Source organism: Canis lupus, chromosome 24 (genome assembly GCF_003254725.2).
Source record: "Canis lupus dingo isolate Sandy chromosome 24, ASM325472v2, whole genome shotgun sequence".
In the NCBI taxonomy this organism is placed as follows: Eukaryota; Metazoa; Chordata; class Mammalia; order Carnivora; family Canidae; genus Canis; species Canis lupus.
This window is the reverse complement of record NC_064266.1, coordinates 31,267,297-31,289,320: the sequence shown is the minus strand read 5'-3', so window position 1 is coordinate 31,289,320 and position 22,024 is coordinate 31,267,297. Positions and strand designations below refer to the sequence as shown.

General features: G+C 44.0%; 1 protein-coding gene and 1 long non-coding RNA gene across 3 annotated transcripts; one reads left to right on the top strand and one right to left on the bottom strand.

Annotated features, from left to right (window-relative positions):
• Nucleotides 1-10,093: 10,093 nt before the first annotated feature.
• On the bottom strand, nucleotides 10,094-15,866 carry SRSF6 (serine and arginine rich splicing factor 6). Of its 2 annotated transcripts, XM_025470101.3 has the most exons (6): nucleotides 15,570-15,866; nucleotides 15,202-15,350; nucleotides 13,742-13,866; nucleotides 13,394-13,602; nucleotides 13,095-13,178; nucleotides 10,094-12,999 (listed from the first exon to the last, which is right to left on the bottom strand). In XM_025470101.3, the coding sequence occupies exons 1-6, from the start codon at nucleotides 15,674-15,676 to the stop codon at nucleotides 12,639-12,641; spliced, it is 1,035 nt and encodes a 344-aa protein (XP_025325886.1). In that variant the 5' UTR covers nucleotides 15,677-15,866; the 3' UTR covers nucleotides 10,094-12,638. The 2 variants fall into 2 exon arrangements, with proteins under 2 accessions (XP_025325886.1, XP_048956667.1); XM_049100710.1 differs by lacking the exons at nucleotides 10,094-12,999; nucleotides 13,095-13,178 and adding an exon at nucleotides 14,212-14,479 and having other exon boundaries at nucleotides 13,587-13,602; nucleotides 15,570-15,834.
• Nucleotides 15,867-15,896: 30 nt separating this feature from the next.
• Nucleotides 15,897-22,024, top strand: LOC112673972 (uncharacterized). Its single transcript, XR_003145167.2, has 2 exons — nucleotides 15,897-16,638; nucleotides 21,704-22,024. It is a non-coding gene; the product is annotated as an uncharacterized LOC112673972 (long non-coding RNA).

The following is a 22,024-nucleotide window of genomic DNA, read 5'->3' as shown; positions in this document are numbered from 1 at the left end:
TCCTGGCGCTCCCATTTCTCCATTTGTAAAGACTTGCCTACTTCGTGGCACACGGTTCTCGTGTTGCCCTGAGCAAGTCACTGCTTCTCTGCGCTTCAGTCATTTCTCTGTTGCTGGTTCTTACAGCACAAAATACCTATTTACAAACATCACAAGCTGTAGCTTCACATAGATTTGTGTAATTGGAGAGGTTGAAAGACTGCAAGCTCCAAGAGTTTCTGTATCCTTAGTGCCTAGCTGGACACTGAGTGGGTGCTCAATAAATACCTGCTAATAATATCTTGCATGTGGATGAAAACAGGGCAACTCTTAGTATAGCTTAGACCCGAGGGCCCACCCCCTCCACCCGCACGAAAAGATTTAACCTAATCCCTTATTTTAACGGAAAAGGACACTGAGGTCCATTTGACCTAAGGTCATGGCCACGGGTCAGACCTCCAGGCTTCCGACTTCCAGTTCAGATGAAAAAAGGATTCCTAATTAATTGCAGGCAAATTCCCCCAAATTCTGATTGTCAGGTTTAAATTTATGCAGACTTTATTCTGGTTGCCACGCCAACGCATTACATGTGTTCTTCCTTGCTGCAATGTCAATTTTTAATCACGTCTCATATTATTGGGAACAGAACTGCATCAGTTGAGGACGCTGGTTGCCATAACAATGGAAGTCTCTTTATACACACCGATACACACACAACCATCCACTCTTTTTTTTCTCTCCTCTCTACCCAGACTGCTTGTTCTAGATTTTCCAAAAGGTTTATTTTAGGTATTCGGATTACAAGAAAGTGATGAAACTACACAAACACATGGCTTCTCAATTACAAATGCATCTTGCAGACAGTGATTCAGACAGACAAGTGGAATCTGAGCTAGCAGGATGTAGGAACCAACCAACATGAGTTGCTGAGACAGGATTGTTCTGCCGGTTAACAGTATGAACAGGTGGTCCTGATACTTTCGATGGTCTTGCTTGCCTGACGGGGACGTCAGGGATGGAGAGCTCCTCCCAAGCTGGTGTTTTCTGGGGGAAGTTGTCTCTCTCATAGCCAGCATTTGTTCTGCTGCTCCAGTATGCTCTCAGGAGCATGGGAGCAAGTCCAGTTCTTCCCTCTGGTGACAGACCCCTCTTGTGCAACTCAATAGCTCTCAGTTGTCTTCTCCAAGTTAATCTTCTACCTGAGTGGGCCTAAATTTGAAATGTTAATAGAAGCGCTGGGAAAACTGTTTTAAGCAGCCCACACCTATTTTTACAGAATTTAATTCACCATTGGGGCAGTCTATGTATTTTAGGAAAATCATAAAATGTGCCCTTTGTGTTCAGTGTGGAAACACTTCTGGTTCCAACATGACAGATTTTACTAATAGGGAGCCCCTTCTAGCATAAACACCCCCAAAATCCTGTGTAAAATATTACAAGAAAAAAGCAAGCAAAGGAAGAAGAGTAAAGTCATGTCTGAATTTGCAAGAAAAGGTAACCAGCAGGAGTCAGAAACAAAAAGAGGGAAACAGAGCAATAGGGAGGGAGGTGGCCTGGTGTCTGGCTTGTCCTGAAGTGGTCATAGGGACTTGGGTTTCATCGCACACTTAATGGCAGGAAATGGGATCTTAAGTCCAGTTGATACTGCGAATAGAAACTGAAACCAGTATAGACTGGACACCTCCAGGTGTGGGCTCCATAGGGGGAAAGGCAAGGGAGACCCAAGTTTCCAAATAGAATCAGCTTCAGGTCCTGCTCTCCCCCAGGGCATGGGTTTACATTACCCAGAACATCAGATATTGACAAAATTTTTATTTGATTTTGGGAATGAAACCTTATGTTTGTAACTGCTAGAATTTGTTTTCAGTGAGGGCCAGAGTCTCAGCTATTTCCCTTAACTCCAGGCTGCTAAATATCGGAACCTTGTCCTCAACATACTGGTAAAATTCCACTTAGGAAGACGCTGAGGAACCTAACAAAAAAGAATCACTCAATCACGGGTATCCCTGGGTGGCTCAGCGGTTTAGCGCCTGCCTTTGGCCCAGGGCGTGGTCCTGGAGTCCCGGGATCGAGCCCTACATTGGGCTCCCAGCATGGAGCCTGCTTCTCCCTCCTGTGTCTCTGCTTCTATGTCTATCATAAACAAATAAATAAATCTTTAAAGTCAAGATATGTTCATATTCTGTTGTTGGACAAATTAGTGACTTAAAACAGCATAAATTTATTACCTTGTAGTTCCGGAGGCCAGAAGCCCAAATTGGATCTCCAAGAAAGTCCAGTACCAAGGACTTTCTTCTGAAAGAATTAGCTTGTCAGTGGCTGGGGGGGGCGGGGGAACATCACTCAGGAAAGGTGGTCCAAGAACCTGAGGTCTCTGTACAAGCCATTATGTTGCTTTGCTTTGGCTCTATCTGCTTCAGGCCATCTTCTAATTTCATTTATCAGACACCTACATATCCTACTGCATTTGGGCTGCTAGAAGAGACCACCATAGACTAGACTAGATGGCTTACAACAGAAAGTTATTTCTCACAGTTCTGGAGGCCCGAAAATCCAGGATTAAGGTGCTGCAGATTTCATGTCTAGTGAAGGCCTACTTCTTGTCTTTACAGCCAGCCATCTCCTTGCTGTGTCCTCACATGGCAGAAGGGGCAAGGGAACTTTCTGGGGTCTTTTTTTTTTTTTTTTTTTCTGGGGTCTTTTATAAGAGTGCTAATTGATTCGTGAGGGCTCCACCTTCATGTCCTAATTACCTCCCAGAATCCCTGCCTCCAAATACTATCACACTGGAGATTGGCCTTCAACATGAATTTAGGGGGGAGATATGAACATTCAGTCCATAGCACTTCATATCCCATAATCAGCTGTTTAGAATGGGGTTGCTAGGGACTTCCTTCCAATCTCCCTTCTTCCACTTAAGGAACACATTACATTCATTGGCTTTCTGATACAAGGCAGGTACTTGGGCAATGTTGGCCATTATGGGGGTGGCAGAGTGCGTGGGTATCGCCCTTAGAAGTTTATCTACTGAGAGGCAAAAATAAAGTTCCTTGGTGTACTTGTTAACTCAAGAACCTCTTCCTGGCTTTGATGAGCAAATGAAAAAAGCCAACTTTTACAACTTTGCTTGAGCAACATCAAGTAAGTGTAAGGTTTTATACTTTATTGAAATAGGAAATACTTGTTATATTAGGGTCATGACAGGAAACATAGCACACACTTTGAAGATAATTTAATAGATGGTGTTTTTAAAGGTGTGGGCAGGTGGTTGGAAAATCACAATTGTTAGCAAAAGACCACGGGGGCTGGGGAGACAGTGCTTAAAGAGGAACAACATGTAGGGATCCCTGGGTGGTACAGCGGTTTAGCGCCTGCCTTTGGCCCGGGGCGCGATCCTGGAGACCCGGGATCGAATCTCACATCGGGCTCCCGGTGCATGGAGCCTGCTTCTCCCTCTATGTCTCTGCCTCTCTCTCTCTCTCTCTCATTAAAAAAAAAAAAAAAAAAAAGAGGAACAACATGTAGAAGGCACTATGCCCTTCCGATGAGAGCCACCACCCGCCTGAACTGCACAGGGAGTTGCTGAAAGTATTCCAATCTTTTGTTTATTAAAAAGATTTTATTTATTCATGAGAGACACAGGCAGAGGGAGAAGCAGGCTCCATGCAGGGAGCCCATATGGGACTCGATCCCAGGACCCCAGGATCACGCCCTGAGCTGAAGGCAGATGCTCAACCGCTGAGCCACCCCGGTGTCCCAAAGTAATCCAATCTTAATTTCTCCCATATCCTATTGCAGATCCCTAATGGCTGAACCTAATCAGAAATCAAAGGGCAAAGCAGTGTGTGGATAGAGCCAATGGAAGTTAGCTCCCTGGGGCTTAGAACAGGCAGAGAATGGAGGGGTGGTGGTGTGGGATGAGCCAAATGTCAAGTATCTATCTGTTAGGCAAACATGAAATAACCTCCTAAGTATTTCTTTTTCATACAACTGCAGGTTGGTGGATTTAGGCTGAGCTGTTTTAAGCTGTAGGTGGCCGAGGCTAACAGCCAGCTTGGCCCCACCTGTCTCATCTCCTAGGACTAACAGCCTGATAGATGCTATTATTCTCATGGTGATGGCTGAGATGCCAAAGACCAAGCCTAGTGTGCCAGTACTCCTTAAGCCTGTAGTCATGCTGCATGTCTCCCATGACTGCACTAATTTCCATAAATTTGGTGGCTTCAAATAAAAATGTACTTACAGTTGTAGAGGTCAGAAGTCCAAATGAGCTGAGGGGAGGTTTAGCCTGGAGAGGACCTTCACAAGGTCAAGCTGTGGGTAGATCTGTGCTTCCTCCAGAGGCTGTAGAGAATTTACTTTTATTGCCTAGCAGTCCCTTCTGTCTTCAAGGCTGGTAGGGTAGTATCTTCTAATCTGATTTTGCTGGTTTTCACATCAACTTTTTCTGATCTTTTTACCTCCCAAGCTTCCTATTGTGATTACACTGGGCCCACAAGGATAACCCAGGATAATCTTCCCATTTCCAGACTTTAATTTAGTCACATTTCAAAGTTCCTTTTACCATGAAAGGTAATATACTCCCAGGTTATAGGGTTGAAAGATAGGCATCTTTGGGGGAGGGGAGGGTAATATCTAGTCTACTAAACAGGTCATACCTGCCAAAGTTCTACTGGCCAAAATCAAGGGACAGTAGGTATTCTAATGAAGGGAGGATTGGGTATACAAATATATGTGGATCTACAAAAGAATCTGGCAAGGCATGCATGTATTTATTAGATTTTCTTCATTTGACAAAGAGAACACAAGCAGGGGGAGCAGCAGGTAGAGGGAGAGGAAGAAACAGGCTCCCTGGTGAGCAAGGAGCCTGATGCGGCGGGCGCTTCATCCCCAGACCCTGGGGTCATGACCTCAGCCAATGACACACTTAACCGACTGAGCCACTCAGGCGCCCCTGGCAAGGCCTTTAATAAGTGTTTATTGAATGTGAGTTTGGACATTATGACTCAGGGTATTACACTGATCAGCTTATTACTAAGTCACAGCCACAGCTATCCATGCTTGAGTTCTTACTAGGTCTGCAGGAGAATGTCATCCAAAGGTGGACGAAAGCTGTTAAGATCTTATTTCCTCATTCCAATTATAACGCTGTTGTGTACTCTACAATCACACTGCAATTTAGACTCTGAATTTCCCTCTATTCCTGTTATCCAGAGCAAGAGGCCACATTATTTGCTTTAAACTCTCTGAAGAAGCAGAAGAGGTTCTTATAGGGATGTTAAAGTTTCCTCACTCCTTTGCCAGAACTGACCCAGAATTCAGCTGAACATCTATTAGGGCAGGGTGTCCACACACTACTTGCTCTGCTGAGTAGATTAAAGTTTCTCTGTAATGCTGTCTCTTACTAGCAGGCTTCACTCTGTAAGAGGGACCCTGACCAACCAGAATACAGGAAGACGAGAGAGATGGCTAGTGGCTTCACTGCTGCACCAAGTCAGCTGAGGGGATTTTTAGCATGCAAGCCCTTCACAAGAGCAGAAAGTAGTCTGATCTGGAAGGGGACTGAGAAAGACCCAACTGGAAGCAATGAACACCCAAGGGCCCAGATTGCGTTTGCTAAATACCCTTTCAATACAGATAACCAGGGCTTGTTGGAGCAGGTCTGAGACTAGAAAGTTGAACCTGAAAATCCTACCATACTAAAAAAGCAAGGAAACTGTTAAGATTATTCAAGGGCTGCTCTGAAGGAACTCAGGAGGCAACTTGCATGGACTTCCACTGACTAAAGGTAGAACAAGGTAACACCAATAAGGAAAACTGCCATGGACTGAAAAATGTGTTTCAAATCATGGGTTATAGGGGTGGTGGAAGGGGAGGTGGGGTGGGGGGGTGGCGGTGGGCGTGACTGGGTGACGGGCACTGAGGTGGGCACTTGATGGGATGAGCACTGGGTGTTATTCTATATGTTGGCAAATTGAACAATAAAAAATAAATTTATATATAAAAAAAACAAATCATGGGTTCATGGTTTAATGAATCTAGGCAAAGATCATCAATGGCTGCCAATGACAAAAAATACCCATGTATGTATTTTTTGGGAAGAACATCTCCCCCCACCAGAATCTGATAAAAGCCTATAAAATGGGTCTCAAATTTGAGCATGCACCAGAATCACTTGGAACGCCTGTGGCTGGGCTCCACTTAAGTTTCTGATTCAGTGATCTAAGGTCAGGCTTAAGAAACTACATTTTAAACAAATTCCCAGATGATGCTGAGGTTACTGGTCCAGGCACAATTTGAGAAGCACTGTTCTCAGGTCTAGAACATGCTAAATGGTATCAGGAGGATGCAATGAGCAAAATCAAGACTGAGAAACTACTCATGACCTTCAACAAATATACTGCAAAGAACAAGAGATTAAGGAGACTTAAGATGTCTTTTAGAGGAGTACAGTGAACTACCTTCAGCTGGAGTGTCTAGGGTTCTTTCAAAATTACCTGGAGAGGAAGCATGTAGTATCCAGTAGGCTCATCATACTATTCTTCTAGCTGCTGTCTACAATCTTGTAAAATCAAAGGAACAGCAATGTATTTAAATAGCACACTCAAGACTGCTTAGAATAGTGATAGTAGTGGCCACTTTAATACTTGAGCACCATATTCAGCAATTCTGCTTTGTCTACCCTTTCCTCAACTGGCTAGAAGAGTTTTAAGGTTTGGCGATTTATAGAATGTTTTACTAAGAGCAGCTAATCTTTAAGGAGTGACTGCCAAGTGCTTTGATAACAGCATTTATCCCCACAATACTAGAGGGCGCTGTTTCCTGAATTAGGACAGAGTTCTATTTGATCTTTTATCTATCCACTCTCCTACTTTGAATGGTAATGGAGTACAATCTAGTGCCAACAGAACTCCCTTCAGCAGCTCTTAAATTTGGAAATGACTGGCTCTCTCCCTAAAAACAAGAACTTTAACCTTACGACTCTCACAGGAAACACGAATTTACAGGTTATTACAAAATGACTAGACATGATGCACTGACAGTCCTGTCTCATTCTCATGATATTCCTGCTAAAAATGCAGTAATGAGAAGACATCAGGCAAACCCAAATGAGGGAAATTCTCTAAATAATTGTCCTCTACTCTTCAAAAATGACACGGTCAAGAAAAAGGCTGAGGACCTGGTCCAGATTAAACGAGACCAAAGAACAGACAACAAAGTGTGGCAAATGATCCTGGCTCATATAAAGGACATTGATGGACAATTAATGAAACAGAACTATGGACCATGGGTTAGAAACTACTTTAATGATGCTATTTTCAGTAGGCACTGTAGTTACATGAAGAGAATGTCCCATTCCTAGGAAATAGTTTTTAGGGATAAAACAGCAAGACTTACTTTCATGATTGAGGAAAAAAATATGTAAATGAAACAATTACAGAAATAATTAAGAGAGTGTGAAGAGGATATACAGCTTTTTGTAAGGGATTTTCCTGTTATCAAAATAACACATTTTTTTTTAACGCTTTAGGACTGCTAGGAACTGAACCAGGATTTAAATCCTACCCCTGCTTAAAAATCTTAATTCTACGACTTCCTTAGAAATAATCAAAATAGGGACGCCTGGGTGGCTCAGAGGTTGAGCGTCTGCCTTTGGCTCAGAGCGTGATGGGAGTCCCGCATCAGGTTTCCTGCATGGAGCCTGCCTCTGTATGTCTCTCATGAATACATACATACGTTTTTTTAAAAAGAAATAATCAAAATAAGTATAAAGAGATGGACATTAACAGTAAACAAAAATTTAATTACAAATAGTTTCCTAGTGTTAAGAGCTGCAATACTATTACTTGCCTTTGTAAAATTCAAGTGAACTATGCTAAAACTACCTGGGGAGTATCTATTTTTCCCACATTGTCCTCTCCAGAAGGATGCACAAGAAACTAGCCATTTTGGCTTCCTCCAAGGGGTCAAAGGTGGAATTTTGCCTGTTAAAACCCTTTTATATTTTATATTTATTTATATATTTTATCTTCTGACTTTTGAAGGAACCAGGATTCCTTTTTTTTTTCTTTTAAAGATTTTATTTATCCATTCATGAGATAGAGGCAGACACAGGCAGAGGGAAAAGCAGGCCCCATGTAGGGAGCCCGATGTGGAACTCGATCCTGGGACTCCAGGATCATGCCCCAGGCCGAAGGCACACACCAAACCGCTGGGCCACCCAGGGATCCCCATTCTTTCTCTTTAAGCCCAGAAAGTTAATCACTGGGGTACCTGGATAGCTCAGTTAAGCGGCTGACTCAGGATTCGTTTTTTAATTTATTTATTCATGAGAGACACAGAGGCAGAAACAGAGGCAGAGGGAGAAGCAGGCTCCGTGCAGGGAGCCTGACACGGAACTCGATCCCAGGTCCCCAGGATCATGCCCTGGGCCGAAGGTGGCGCCAAACCACTAAGCCACCTGGGCCACCCTGACTCATGATTTTGGCTCAAGTCATGATCTCAGGTTCCTGGGATTGAGACTCAAATTGGGCTCTGTGCCCAGCAGGGAGTCTGCTTGGGGATTTTCTCTGCCCCTCACATATACGTGCATGCTCTAAAATAGATAATTCTTGGGGTCCCCGGATGGAGTGGTTTAGTGCCTGCCTTTGGCCCAGGGTGTGACCCTGGAGTCCCAGGATCGAGTCCCACATCAGGTTCCCTGCATGGAGCCTGTTTCTCCCTCTGCCTGGGTCTCTGCCTCTCTGTTGGTCTCTCATGAATGAATAAATAAAATCTTAAAAAATAAAATAGATAATTCTTAAAAAAAAAAAGCTGATCACTTATTAAGTTCTTTAATGGGGGCCCATCTGTGGGCTGTTATAACATCATCAAGCAAATCTAAACAAGCTATTGAGGACCTAGAAGATCAAATGCACAATCCCATCAACTCATCCTTTTAGCAAATAGAAGCATATGTAGTGCCTAACATAGATCCATCTTATTCAAGACTTTGTATTGCCTTAAATTCAAACTTTAATGTGTAAATTGAGAATCACAAGGTACTAAACTATGTAAAAACTCTATATTCTCATTGTTTGATAGGAATATTCAATGTAGTATTTTTAATTTCTGTTACAAGCCCAGAGATTACTTTGATAGAACAATGTTGGTACTGAAAAAATGTACCTACTATATATATATCCACTCAGGGGTATACTACTCAGGAATTTAAAATAGCACATTTCTAGGTTTTAAGTAAAAAGTTGCAGAACACCACTCATGGTAAGAACAGCTTGTTGGAAGGAATAGGTTTTAGGACCAAAAGTCTGGGCAGAAACAGGTACTGTTAACAGCAGCCACCTTAACCAGTGAGCTCTAAGGAAAGATACTTTGTTCCCAAGAATATATTACTTTCCTAATTAAAATTAAGTCAAAACCTAAGAACAAAACATTGAACTGCCATAGGACTGAAATTAGATAAAGTCGGATAAACATTTTCTGAAAGCAAGGTAAATACAAAATGTGAAGTTTCCTAAACGTGAACTGCCAAAGTTTAGAGTGCTCCAAGTCTAAATTAAGGAAATTAGGTGAAGGAAAAAGTGATTAAAGTTTCCTAGTTTTCCTGAGAAATAACTGTTATGGATAATGTTCAATTTGCTATAACAGGTAAATTGAATGTGAAAAAAAGCGGGACAAGACAAAAAAGATTTAGTATGCTTTATCCTTCACAGTAGCAGATAGTTCTTATTATGGCACTGTTCTAAGTACCTTCCACATATTAACCTTTATTTTTTGAAAACTACTGAAGTGTTCTCCACACCCAACCTGGGGCTCCAACCTACTACCTTGAGATCAAGAGTCACATGTTCCACTGAGCCAGCCAGGCACCCTACCATCACAACTCATGGCTCACTCTTACCGTTTAATGGGTAACATTCAAGCACAACAGTTAAGACTTGCCAAAGATAAACCATTCACTATGCTGATCCTCAACACAGGTCTTGAACTGAAAACAAGACCTTTTTCTCCTATGCAAGTCAGGAATGGCTTGCCAGTGGCAAGTTTAGTTCAAAAAACCATTTGCCAAATATCTGGCATTAAGTGGGAATACACAATAAATTCAAAACAAGCCTTTCCCTCAGTAAGCATTTTATTGAGGAAATAAAGCAAAAAATGGGTTAACAAAGTGGGGAAGATACCAAGATGAAGGTAATTAACAACACAGGACTGGAACATAAATCACAGGAACTGGTAGGACTCAAACTGGCCTTAAAGGCACTATGGCGTGTCAATCAACACTATCAGGTAAAGGAAGGGGAATCAAGATGCTGCTTGCTTCTTTTTGCTCTCAGTTTCATACTCTAGCCACAGATGTACACGTGGCATGTTGTAGACTCTCAGATTCTACTCCAAAGTTAGCAAGGAACTAAACATTTCAGTCAACTCTGTTCTCAAGTAGGCCGGTGTTCTAGTGTTTTAGCATATCTAATGATGTAGAGGTCCACAGGTAAGGACTAGGACTAGAATTTCAGTAAGTTGGTCTTTGCTATAATCAGAAAACTTATGGGTGCAGGCTTTTACCTACCAAATACCCACTTTGGGGGCAGCTAACAGAGTAGACAAAACCTGCCTATAATCATGTTATGTTACACTAACACAAGAAAACCCAGTTGAAGGATGATTACAAAGTCAAATTTCACACTGTGATATTCCCCCCTCTTCCTTTTTAAAAGGCTGTGGTTTTAAAAGCTTTTGTTTTTTCCCTGAAAACAAGAGAACTTTGGTCAAAGCCAATTCTCAAACCAAATTTTGAAAGGCAGCTGGAGATGCCCCTCTTCAGGTAAGAGTTGTTAATTTCTGTTCTTTCAAGTAAAGCAAAATAATGAACTAGGACTGCAGACACCAGTGTCTACTCTCAAATCCAAAAAACCCCATTTTTCAGATGAATATTTACATTTAGAAGAAAATAAGGTCATGGATGAAGCATCAACCTTTTGGGGCAATGTAGTCCTAACAGTAAGCTCTAAGATTTTATAATAGGAAGCCCAAAAATTTCTCAAAAACAAGTCTTTTCACTCATTATCAAGTACGCCAAACTACTCTGACACCTAAAATCTTTTACTCAATTTTTTTTTAAGCATCCTCATTTTATCAGGTATGCCTTCTGGAATACTTGAACCCACAAACCAACTCTAGATTACCATGCTTTCTAGTCACACCTGTGGCATGATGAACACCGTACCACCATGCCCTCCTATATAGTACAACCCAGCCCTTGATACCTCACAGTGACAGCTCCTAGAAAATAAAAAAGCTGAGTCAACCTACATCTTGGTTTCAAACCAAGGTTAATGAGTGCTTTTAAATGAAATTAAAGTACTTGAACAAAAGATAAAGTAATTCATTTCTTAAACTGCAATTTCCACTAATGAGGCCTATAGATATATGAACTAACTGGTTATCCAGTAATGCCTATGAATTTGCAGTGTAATTTGGCTTCCACAGCATATTATTACACTTCATAAGAAAGTACAGAAAGTTTAGGGTTTACCCATGTAAATTCTTTTCAAACCAACCATATGTTGGAAAAGTTACAAGAATGATCTAACCAATTATCACATAACCTCATCAACTACAAAGACTGATTGTTGGGTAGAATTTTAATCAGCAATTGATTTACCAAGCAACTTGTTAAGTGCCTGTTAAATGTAATGATCTGCCGGCTTAGAAAATGCAGTATTTGCTTTTCCACTTTGAACAAGAATATGCTAAATTTCCAATTGAAGAAAGGCTACTTCCATTTTTATATAACAAACATTAAAGACCATAGAACCATACTCTAACAAAAACACTTATCACACTAACCACTTCCAGAAAGTGGGATAACTAGGCTAAATGGGATCCCAAGTGGTAAGAACTACTTCAAGAGTTCAATCGAATTTGTTTGAAAAGTTTCATTTAAAATCTACTAATTTAGGCAAAATCATGTAATTAACTACAAAATATTTTTTATTTTTAACTTAACTCAAAGGGGCAGATAGGACTTTGGCAAATTTGATTAACAGCACAAAATGTTATCCAAATTGAATAATTTATTGCTGGTCTGAGGCTTGCCTTCTTTTACATTTACGTAGAATTTACATTTTGTTTTCACAAAAAGCAAATTATCAATATTTAAAGGAATTTGATAGTGACCTATTCAATAAGGCAATCATCTTGGTAGCAAATTTTTATTGAAATCTTACATAACTCAAGCTTTATAAAAAGCCAACATAATTGAAAATCGGGATCTCCCTCTAAAGCCTTAGGTATTCAAAGCTTGAAACGGTTAATTTAAAAGTAAGCAAACAAAACAACAAAACCCCTGCAGCAGATCCTGCTGAAATACTTAAAAAAAATCTAAATGAGCTTAATCTTTACAAAAGTTATTTTAGCTCAAACGCTATAAAATCAAAGTTATCTTAATTCTACAAAGAAGGGAGAGGGTCTTCATGCCACCATTTCCTTAGAACCTCATTTTTTTTCCATCAAATTTGGCCACAAATCAAATTTCTGTGTGCCCCCATTTTCAGGAGATTCCTCTTGCAGAAGAGGCCAAGTACAAACATGGAAGAGTAACTGCCTAAGCAAGTAGGAAAGTGTTCCATAATAGTGTGCAAAGAATGTAGAGTTCTAGGTTAATCTCTGGAACTCGATCTGGACCGTGACCTGGACTTTGAACGAGATCTAGAACGGGATCTTGAAGCTCTTTTTGGTGGAGGGGACACAGAACGTGCTTTTGAGGGTGGAGCAGGAAGGGGAGAATTTGAACGAGACTGGCTTCTTGACCTAGACTTTGACTTTATATCACCTTTTCCATTTTCTTTGGGGGAACGAGATCGAGAGCGAGACCTGCTTCGAGATTTCTCATACTCCTTAGATCTGCTTCGAGAGCGCGAACGGGAGCCCCGATCAGACTTGGGCTTAGATTTGCTTTTTGATCTAGATTTCCTGCCTTTTGATCGAGAACGTGATCGACCTTTGCTCCGAGACCTGGATCTGGACAAGAAGAGCCGGATTTTTTTTTCAGTACCTTGGCAGAACATACAAGTGCAGTAACATTCAGAAAAATGACCTAACAATTTATTACTTACCGGGAGCGACTTTTTGAGATACTTCGAGATCTACTGCGGCTGCTCCTACGACTCCTACTTCGTGACCTTCTTCTAGACCGTGACCTATAACCAGAAACAATACAAAAATCTTAATCTCAATACATCTCACAGCTCAAACTTTTATGTTGTTTACCAAAAAAATACACAAAATATAATTGCTTACTATAAAAAGAGACTAAATATTGAACTAATTTCAACTAAGAAGTCAAATACTGCCATTTGATTTTTCTTTGCTCTTGGCAGATACTGTTTCCTTCCTCTCCCAATTCTTCAATTACCTTGATCTGCTTCCAGAGTAAGACCGCCTATGGCTCGTTCGTGGTTTATCCTCAATGAGCCTAATATTTCTGCCATTTATTTCTGTACCATCCAGTTTGTCCAAAGCACGCTTCATGTCCGAGTAGGAACGGAATTCAATCACGCCCTCGTTTGTGCGTTCTTTGTGAGCATCCGCATAGGTTACTTCACCTGCTTGTCTCATGAAATCCTAAAAGAGCAACAAGAAGGGTTAAACCTAGAAATGTAAAGATCTACATACTGTACTTGATTCTTAGAGATAAAGTAAAACAAAGGCATAACTTTTAAACATCTGCCATATCATTTTTATCTCAAGTTACAGCACATACCTTTAAATCTTGCCAACTGCAACGACTAGAAAGATTTTCTACAATAAGCCTGAATTCTGTACGAACAGGTGGTCCATATTTGTCTCTGCCAGAGGTTCTCCGACTGCTGTATCCACCTCCACCACCTTTATCACATGAAGAGAATAATTAGATGCTTTGTAATGATAGGGATGCATGTTTTTTGAAAGTTAGTACAAACATATCAACTTTTATTTACTGGAGTAGGACTTTGCTATTATATTGCTAAACCTTCGATACAGTTGTGATTTGCCATAAATTAAATTAAGGGCAAGTCAAATAGACTAAATCCAACTAAACTTCTCCTACAATCTGTTAGAGAGTGACTGCTCCTTTATTCAATTTACCTCGCTAAGTTTTATTTTACAGAACATTGTAAAATATAAAACTTAACTGATTACATGCATTTCTACATTTTACAAAAATGTTTACTAGTTACACTAAGTACTTACATCACAGTGTGAGGTTTTTGGTGGTGGTTTGGCCACAAAACACGCAAGGTAACAGTCACCTAGTTCAGATTAACCAGTTTTGTCTAACCCTTGGAATCCTCACCATCACCCTGCGTCTAATGGCAAAAGGCTGCTGTCGTCATGGCTTCCGGTAAGGTCAGCCAAAGGGTCATAGGGCAAGGGTCACACAATGTATGGAAAAGCCAAGGCCAATCAGGAAAGGCAGTCATCTTAGCCTCAGTGGACACAGCCTCAGCCCCATTGGTCACTTTCAAATTGAAACATCAAGGACTTGTTAAAAAGTTTGAATTCAACATGCAACAATTTCAACATCAAACATTTCACATAACCAAACCCCTCCCGCCTCCTCCCAAGAACATGCCCCAACTATTTCAAATATAGCATGAAGCTTATTTAAGTATACTTTGTGGTACTATACCACATTGCTTCGAAATTTTCTTTGGCCCCCGCCAATTTTAATAACTAAACTTTAAATCCCTCCCCTGACCCTACCCAGCCCTCCACCCCGCCCCGCCCCACCCCACCCTCCACCCGGCCTGCCCTTACACTTCTACGCTAACGCATTCACATTTCTAGCTAAGGCACTGTCAGGTAAGCGAGGGAGATACAACAAATACAACCATGCCTCACTTCCTCCGTGGGCAGAGCCCACGACAGTGCTGACAGGGGCTCAAACCACCCCCCTCCCAACCTAGCAAAAACCAAAAACTAAAAGAATAAAATTAAAGAACCCTCCCCCCGCCAAACACCCCAACCCTGGCTAGGCAAAACCCACAACCCAATCCCCGCGCTCCGGCGTCCCGTGGCTGCCCCGGGCAGGCGTGAAGGCAGCGGGGCCCGGGGACACTGCAGTCAAAGGACCCGCGTCGCCACGCCTGCCCGGGTTGGGAGGCCCCACCCCGCCCACCCTGGCCTGCGCCCACCCCCCAGGGTCCCAAGGACGCGGAGCGCGCGGGGGGTGGGACTCACTGCGGCTTCCGTAGCTGTAGCCGTCGCGGTCACGGCGCGGGCCCCGGGCGTGCTCCACGATCACGCGCTCGCCGCAGAGCTCTTTGCCGTTCAGCTCGTAAACGGCGTCGTCGGCGTCGCGGGAGTCCTCGAACTCCACGAAGCCGTACCTGGGGGCGGTGCGAGGGCCGGGGCCCGGCGGGCGTCGTTAGGCCGGGGCCGCGCACGCTCCCACCCCCCCCGCGCGCGCTCCCGCGGCCCCGCGCCGCCGCCATCTTGGCGGCCCTGCCACGCGGCGCCGCGGCCTTGGCCCTCTTCCGTCCGGCGGGCCCCGCTGCCGCCAGACCCAGGGCGCTGCGGGCGGAAGCGGGCGCCCAGGCCCGACTCACCCATTTTTGAGGTCTATTTCGAGGAGGCGGCCATAGCCACTGAAAAAGCGCTGGATGTCCTTCTCCCGGACGTTGTAGCTCAGGCGTCCTATGTAGACGCGCGGCATGTTCGTGGCGGGCAGGGGCCCCGGGGGCTGGCTATCGAACGGCGGGCCGCAAGGCGAAAGCCGCGGTGCGGGTGCGGCGACGGCGAGAGCCCGAACACGCGCCTCACACCGCAGCGGCGGCCGAGTCCAGCCACACAATGGTGCGCGCGCGCCAGGGCTACGCTATAAGGGCGGGCGGGCGGGGGGCGGGGCCGGCGCGTGACGTCAGCGCGCAGCACGTACCCTCCCGCGCTGGAGCCCTGGGCTTGGGGGTGACTTGCGATCCCACCGCCCGCGAGTTTCGGGGAAGCGCGGTTCTGCTCGCTCACACGGTTCTCAACACCCATCTTAGTAAACGCAGCGCCCCGCCGCGGAGCCACGGACTTGTCTCCTAATTTGCACTTTCTAAAAAAGTTCTTCCGGTGATCCTCCCGGGACAGGCGCCCGGGAGGCAGGCTATGGGGGGGGGTCTCGCTTTTCATTGGTTCCTGAGGTTGTCGTAATAGGCCTCCGTGGCCTCTGATTGGCTCCTGAGAGCGGGGCAGCTCCTCCCCCCCTCCCCCCGGTGGGTTCACGCTCCGCTGGGCTGGGAGCGCGCGCTCCGGTACCGTTGGTTGGCTGCTTTCACCGGATCGCCGGCTCCAGCTCCGCGGTCGCGGTGGCCCGGCCGGGATGGCGTTGCGAGCGCGCAGCCCCACTGGCCTCCATCCCTGGTGGCTTCACTCAGAGTCGTTATCAGCCTCGACCGCCCCGCGGCACAGCCCCCCCCTCCCTCCGTGGGTCTCTCTGGGAGCGCTGGCCGCTGGGGTCACCTGTAGATTCCTGTGTACGTGGTCATTCCACGCTCGCCGTGCGTGCTCGCAGAGAGCCTCTGGCCCCAGAAGGTCGAGCAAGACCTGACAGCCCTCCAGCAGACGTGCGCTCTTTTTTCTCCCTGGGATGGAGAGTCCGGTGTGTCCCAGCGCCATCTCTTCCCCCAACAGGTTGGAAGGCACCTGTTCTATGTGGCAGAAATTTACATCTTTTTTTTTTTTTTTTGGTGTATCACTAGAGTTGCTTATTTATTTGTTTTTATTAAAGGTTATTTATTCAGAGAGAGAGAGAGAGACACGCAGAGGGAGAAGCAGGCTCCATGCAGGAAGCCCGAAGTGGGACTGGATCCTGAGTCTCCAGGATCACACCCCGGGCTAAAGGCGGCGCTAAACCGCTGGGCCACCGGGGCTGCCCTATTTATTTTTAAAGATTTTTATTTATTCATGAGAGATACAGAGACACAGGCAGAGGGAGAAGCAGGCTCCATGCAGGGAGCCTGATGTGGGATTGGATCCCGGGATCCAGGATCACGCTCTGAGCCAAAGGCAGGCGCCAAACCGCTGAGCCACCCAGGGATTCCCTAGAGAACTACATGAAAACTCCGAAGGAGTAAGTTTAAGTGGAGAGAAGGCCCTCGTGTATTCTGAGACTTGACTACAGGAAAGGAGACTGGGAATGAGGGAGCAGAGAGGTGGGGAAGGAACAGAGACCACGGGGTCACAGAAGCAAGAGAGGAGACAGTATCAGTGAGATAACACTGGCTGTTCAGGTATTTGCGAATATTCCAGCTCTTTTTGAGTGGTCCAACCTTAATATTCTTCAGCTGGTGGAAAGAGGGCGATTTTGCTCTCCAGGGGACTTTTGGCAAAGTCTCGAGACTAGCTGGTTGTCCAACCAGAGGAGAAGTGTTAATACTGGCATCTAGTGGTAAAGGTTATTAGGGTCTGTGCTTAAAGTTAGATAAATACAATGTAAGGTAGATCTTTAAAAATTCATGGGATATACTCAGGGAAAAGAGAATTGAATAGTGAGACTTTTTCACTCATCAAATTGTCAATGTTTTTTAAATTGTTAAAATTCATCATGGGCAAGAGGTGAATTAGGAAATGGCACTGATACCGTGCTGGTTGGACTGAACGTTACTTTTGGGAAAGTAATGGTGTAGTACTTATTAAAGGATGGGGAATGGGGTGTCGCCTCCACTCTTTGTAGTTCATGTGCCTGAAGAGAAAGATGCAGTGATGTCATCTCTGCTTCCTGTCACCTCTCTTCCCAGAGCCCAAAGGCCACTCTTTCTTCTTCTTCTTTTTTTGAAGTAACCTCTACGTCCAATGTGGAGCTCAAACTCAAGATCCTGAGATCGAGTCACACACTCCACTAACTGAGCCAGCCAGGCACCACCCCAGGCCCCATTGGCTACTCTTTTTTTTTTTTTTTTAAGATTTTATTTATTCATCACACACACACACACACACACACACACACACACACACACGGAGGCAGAGACACAGGCAGAGGGAGAAGCAGGCTCCATGCAGGGAGCCCAATGTGGGACTCGATCCCGGGACCCCAGGATCACGCCCTGGGCTGAAGGCAGGCGCTAAACTGCTGAGCCACGCAGGGATCCCCCCCATTGGCTACTCTTAACAAAAAAACCCTAATGCACCAGCTACAGAAGAGGAGACAGTCTCAGGTATCCTCATTGAAGGGAGCGTTGGGCCATCTGTGCCTTCTGTGGAGTCTTGATGTCCTAATTCACCTCTGTTGATATTTTGGAAGAACAACTCAAAGGAGAAATGATCGATGTATGTATAGCATAGGAGCTCATTTCTTTAGATATGTACAATTGTGGCAGATAAAGATCACTCTACTGCTCATTCTAAAATTGTGAAGGTAACTGCAGAAATCTGTTAGCAGGAGAAAGAGAGAGAGTGACCTTAGTCTACTCCAGAAGGGAGTTTATAACTTTGAATCCACAATTATTCAGATTGTAAAGGACAGTTTAGGGCACATACTGTGGTTTTCAGTTCCAAGTACTATGTGATTTGAAGTGGGTGTAAACTGGATTCTGATAAGTTTTGCTGTACAATGTCTGAAAATTTTAACATTCCAGAAGCTGTCATCCCAAATGGATTTGGGTGAACATGGCAACTCAAGTGTGTTTACATGGAGTGGAGTGAATGTAGCAGGGATTGCTGCAGAGATACAATTCAGGAATGGAAATTTTCAGGGGCGTAGTTTGAAAGAGATGGGAAGCAGAGGATTGAAAGAGCCTCAGAAGTGATGAGATTAAAGATACTTTCCAACTGCAATATTGAATTGAGTGTTGCCAAAATAATCCAAGCTCCCTTTTTAAAAAAAGATTTTATTTATTTATTCATGATAGACATAGAGAGAGAGAGAGAGGCAGAGACACAGGCAGAGACACAGGCAGAGGGAGAAGCAGGCTCCATGCAGGGAGCCTGATGTGGGACTCCATCCCGGATCTCCAGGATCAGGCCCTGGGCTGAAGGCAGGCGCTAAACCCCTGAACCACCCAGGTATCCCGCATAGAAATCTTTTTGATAAGAGGATTAGTTTGTAAAATCTTAGGCCCTAGGATGATAATCTAGCAATGAAATACTCTGTAACCACTAAAAAAATATTAGATTTATTCATTTAGCAAATATTTATTGGTTGCCTATATGTGCCAGCCACTGCTCTTGGCATTGGGAATATAACAGGGCAGCTACGTGTCAGAGTTTGTAAACCACCACCTTAGGCCAAATCTGGCCTGCCACCCATCTGGTAAGTAAAATTCTGTTGGAACATAGCCATACGCACTCAGTCAGGTGTAGTCCATGTCTGCTCTGGACTGAACAGCAGCAGTATTGAGCAGCTGCAACAGAGATTGTCTGCCCACAGAGTCTCAAATATTTACTAGCTGGATCTTCACAGGAAAAGTTTGCCTACCCCAATCCTTGTTACGGACTTACAAAGATAGCTATGTTAAGTAAGGCTAGTGATAATATATGGATGATTGCATTTTAATAAACAACAATAACCACCTCAACCCCTCAAGCCCCAACACTTTTTGAGTTTATATGTACATGTTGGGTTGGGTTTGTGGTTATCTTTGAACATCAGTGAGGGTAGGTCCTACATAATCATATTTCTGCTTTCTCCCAGCATTCCTAACTCCTTCTACCTGCTTCTTACTGTGCCTTGAATGTGCCAAGCACACACCCACCACGGGGCCTTTGCATTGAATGGCTCCCTGTACCTGCAGCTCTCTTTTCCTGTGGTTTGTTTCTTCATATCTGGTTTCTGTTCAAACTCAACTTATCATTCCTCTGACCACTTATTTTACTCTTTTATATTTTATTTTTCCCGAGCTTTATTGGGATATTATTAACAAACAGCATAAGTAAGTTTAAGGGAGAATATGTGATGCTTCAACACATATGTTGCAAAATGATTTCTGCAATAAGGTTAGTTAAGACCTCCATCCTCTCGTGTAATTACCATTTTTGTGTGTGGGGTGATAACACTTAAGATCCACTCTCAACATTTTTCCAGTTGTTAATACAATGTTAATACAGTGTTATTAATTGTTAATTATAGTCACCATGCTGTACATTAGATACCCAGGGCTTATTCATCTTATAGCTGTGAGTTTGTACCTTTGACCCAAATCTCTTCATTTTCTCACCGTCACAGCGGCTGCACCAATTTGCCTTCCCATCAACAGTGCAGAGAGTGCCCTATTGTCTGTGTCCTCACCAAGGCTTGTTGTCTCTTGTCTATCTGATGCAGACATCCTCATAGGGCTCAGGTGCATCACCTTGTAGTCTGCATTTTAAAATAGCACTCCTGGAGATGCCTGAGTGGCTCAGTGCTTTAGCACCTGCCTTTGGCCCAGGGCGTGATCTTGGAGTCCCAGGATCGAGTCCCATGTCGGGTTCCCTGCATGGAGCCTGCTTCTCCCTCTGCCTATGTCTCTGCCTCTCTCTGTGTTTCTCATGAATAAATAAGTAAAATATTTAAAAATAAAAAATAATAAAATAGCACTCCTCCTCTACACTCTCATTTTTCTTTACAGAACTTTCATTACATACATTTATTTACCGTCCATGCCCACCCCCGCTAGAACGTGAGCTTCATTAGTTAGCAAAGGGATGATGTCTGCTTCCTCTCTGTTCCATCCCCAGCGCTGAGGAAAGTGCCAGCCATGCGGTGAGGGCTCAGTGAGAACAGCACTGCTCTGGCAATTGTTCTGAGCTCAAGGAGTGAAGTTCTCCATTCCGCAGATACCATTGCTGAAGGGCTCATCAGGGAGTGCTGATGGGATAGACTCCTCTTCCTTCTGGCTCAAGCCCACTCACCTCTGCTGCCCAGATGCTCAGACCATCCGTGGGGATGCTCATTCCAGATCCCCCATTTCTTTCACCCAAACTTATGCAGATCAAGGATTCTGGTGTGGCCAGAGAGCCACAGGAATTCTCATACATTGTCAGTGGGAAGGTCAGTTGGTGCAGTCACTTTGAAAACTGTATGGTGATGTCTACTAAAGCTAAGGCTGAAAGTGTGCTAGCTAGCATCTAGCCTTGTGACCTAGCAATTCAGTAAGAAAATGTGTACATATGCTCTTCATAAGGAATGTACTAGAAATTCATAGCAGCATTATATATAGCAGCCCTCAAACTGTAAATCACTAAAATGCACATCAACAAGAGAATGAACAAATCAATTGCAGTTTATTCACACCACACACTACTGCACAGCAACAAGATGGAACTACAACACACAGCAAAATCAGTGGATCTCATCACGTAACCGTCTAAGCAAGACCCAGAGGAATCCATGCCATCTGATTCCCTGTCTGTAAAACTGAAAAACAAGTGAAACTAGTCTATGGATTTAGAAGTCAGATGGGGGGTGGTGACTAGAAAGGGGGCCTCTGGAGTTCTGATAATACTTTGTTTCTTGTTACACAGGTGTGCCCTGTTTATGAGAATTCATTGAGCTATACACTTATGATTTGTGTACCTTACTATATGTTTGTTGTACTTCAATGGAAATTTTTGTAAAAAAAGGATGCTCACTCTCAAAAAAATTTGTGACTTACTTGACCTGGAGCCCTCTGGGTTGTGTTGAGGACTAAAGCTTTTGAGAATTTGATTCATAATCTTTGCCTATGAATGTCATTTTGTCTAAATCAGTTAACTATTTATTTTGGTTTTGTTTTCCAATTAGGTTTCTGCAAACGAAGCGCTCCTTGACTGGGAAGATGGGGCTCTGTTGCCATCTGGTGGCCACTGGCTTGACTACAGTGATGGACAAATTCCACTTGATGCCTCATCCAGGTCTCAATGAAGCTCAGAGAGAGGTCTTTGAAGGTCCCGGAATCTAAATCTTCTGATTGTCAAGACCTATTCACCCAGAGGTTTTCTGGCCCTTACTTGAATGTCTCCTGTGGTGGAGAGTTCACTGCCTAACCAGACACCCAAGTCCATTCTCAGACATCTCTCATTTTGAGTAAATTCTTTATAGAGAATAAAATATTGCTCCCTTGAA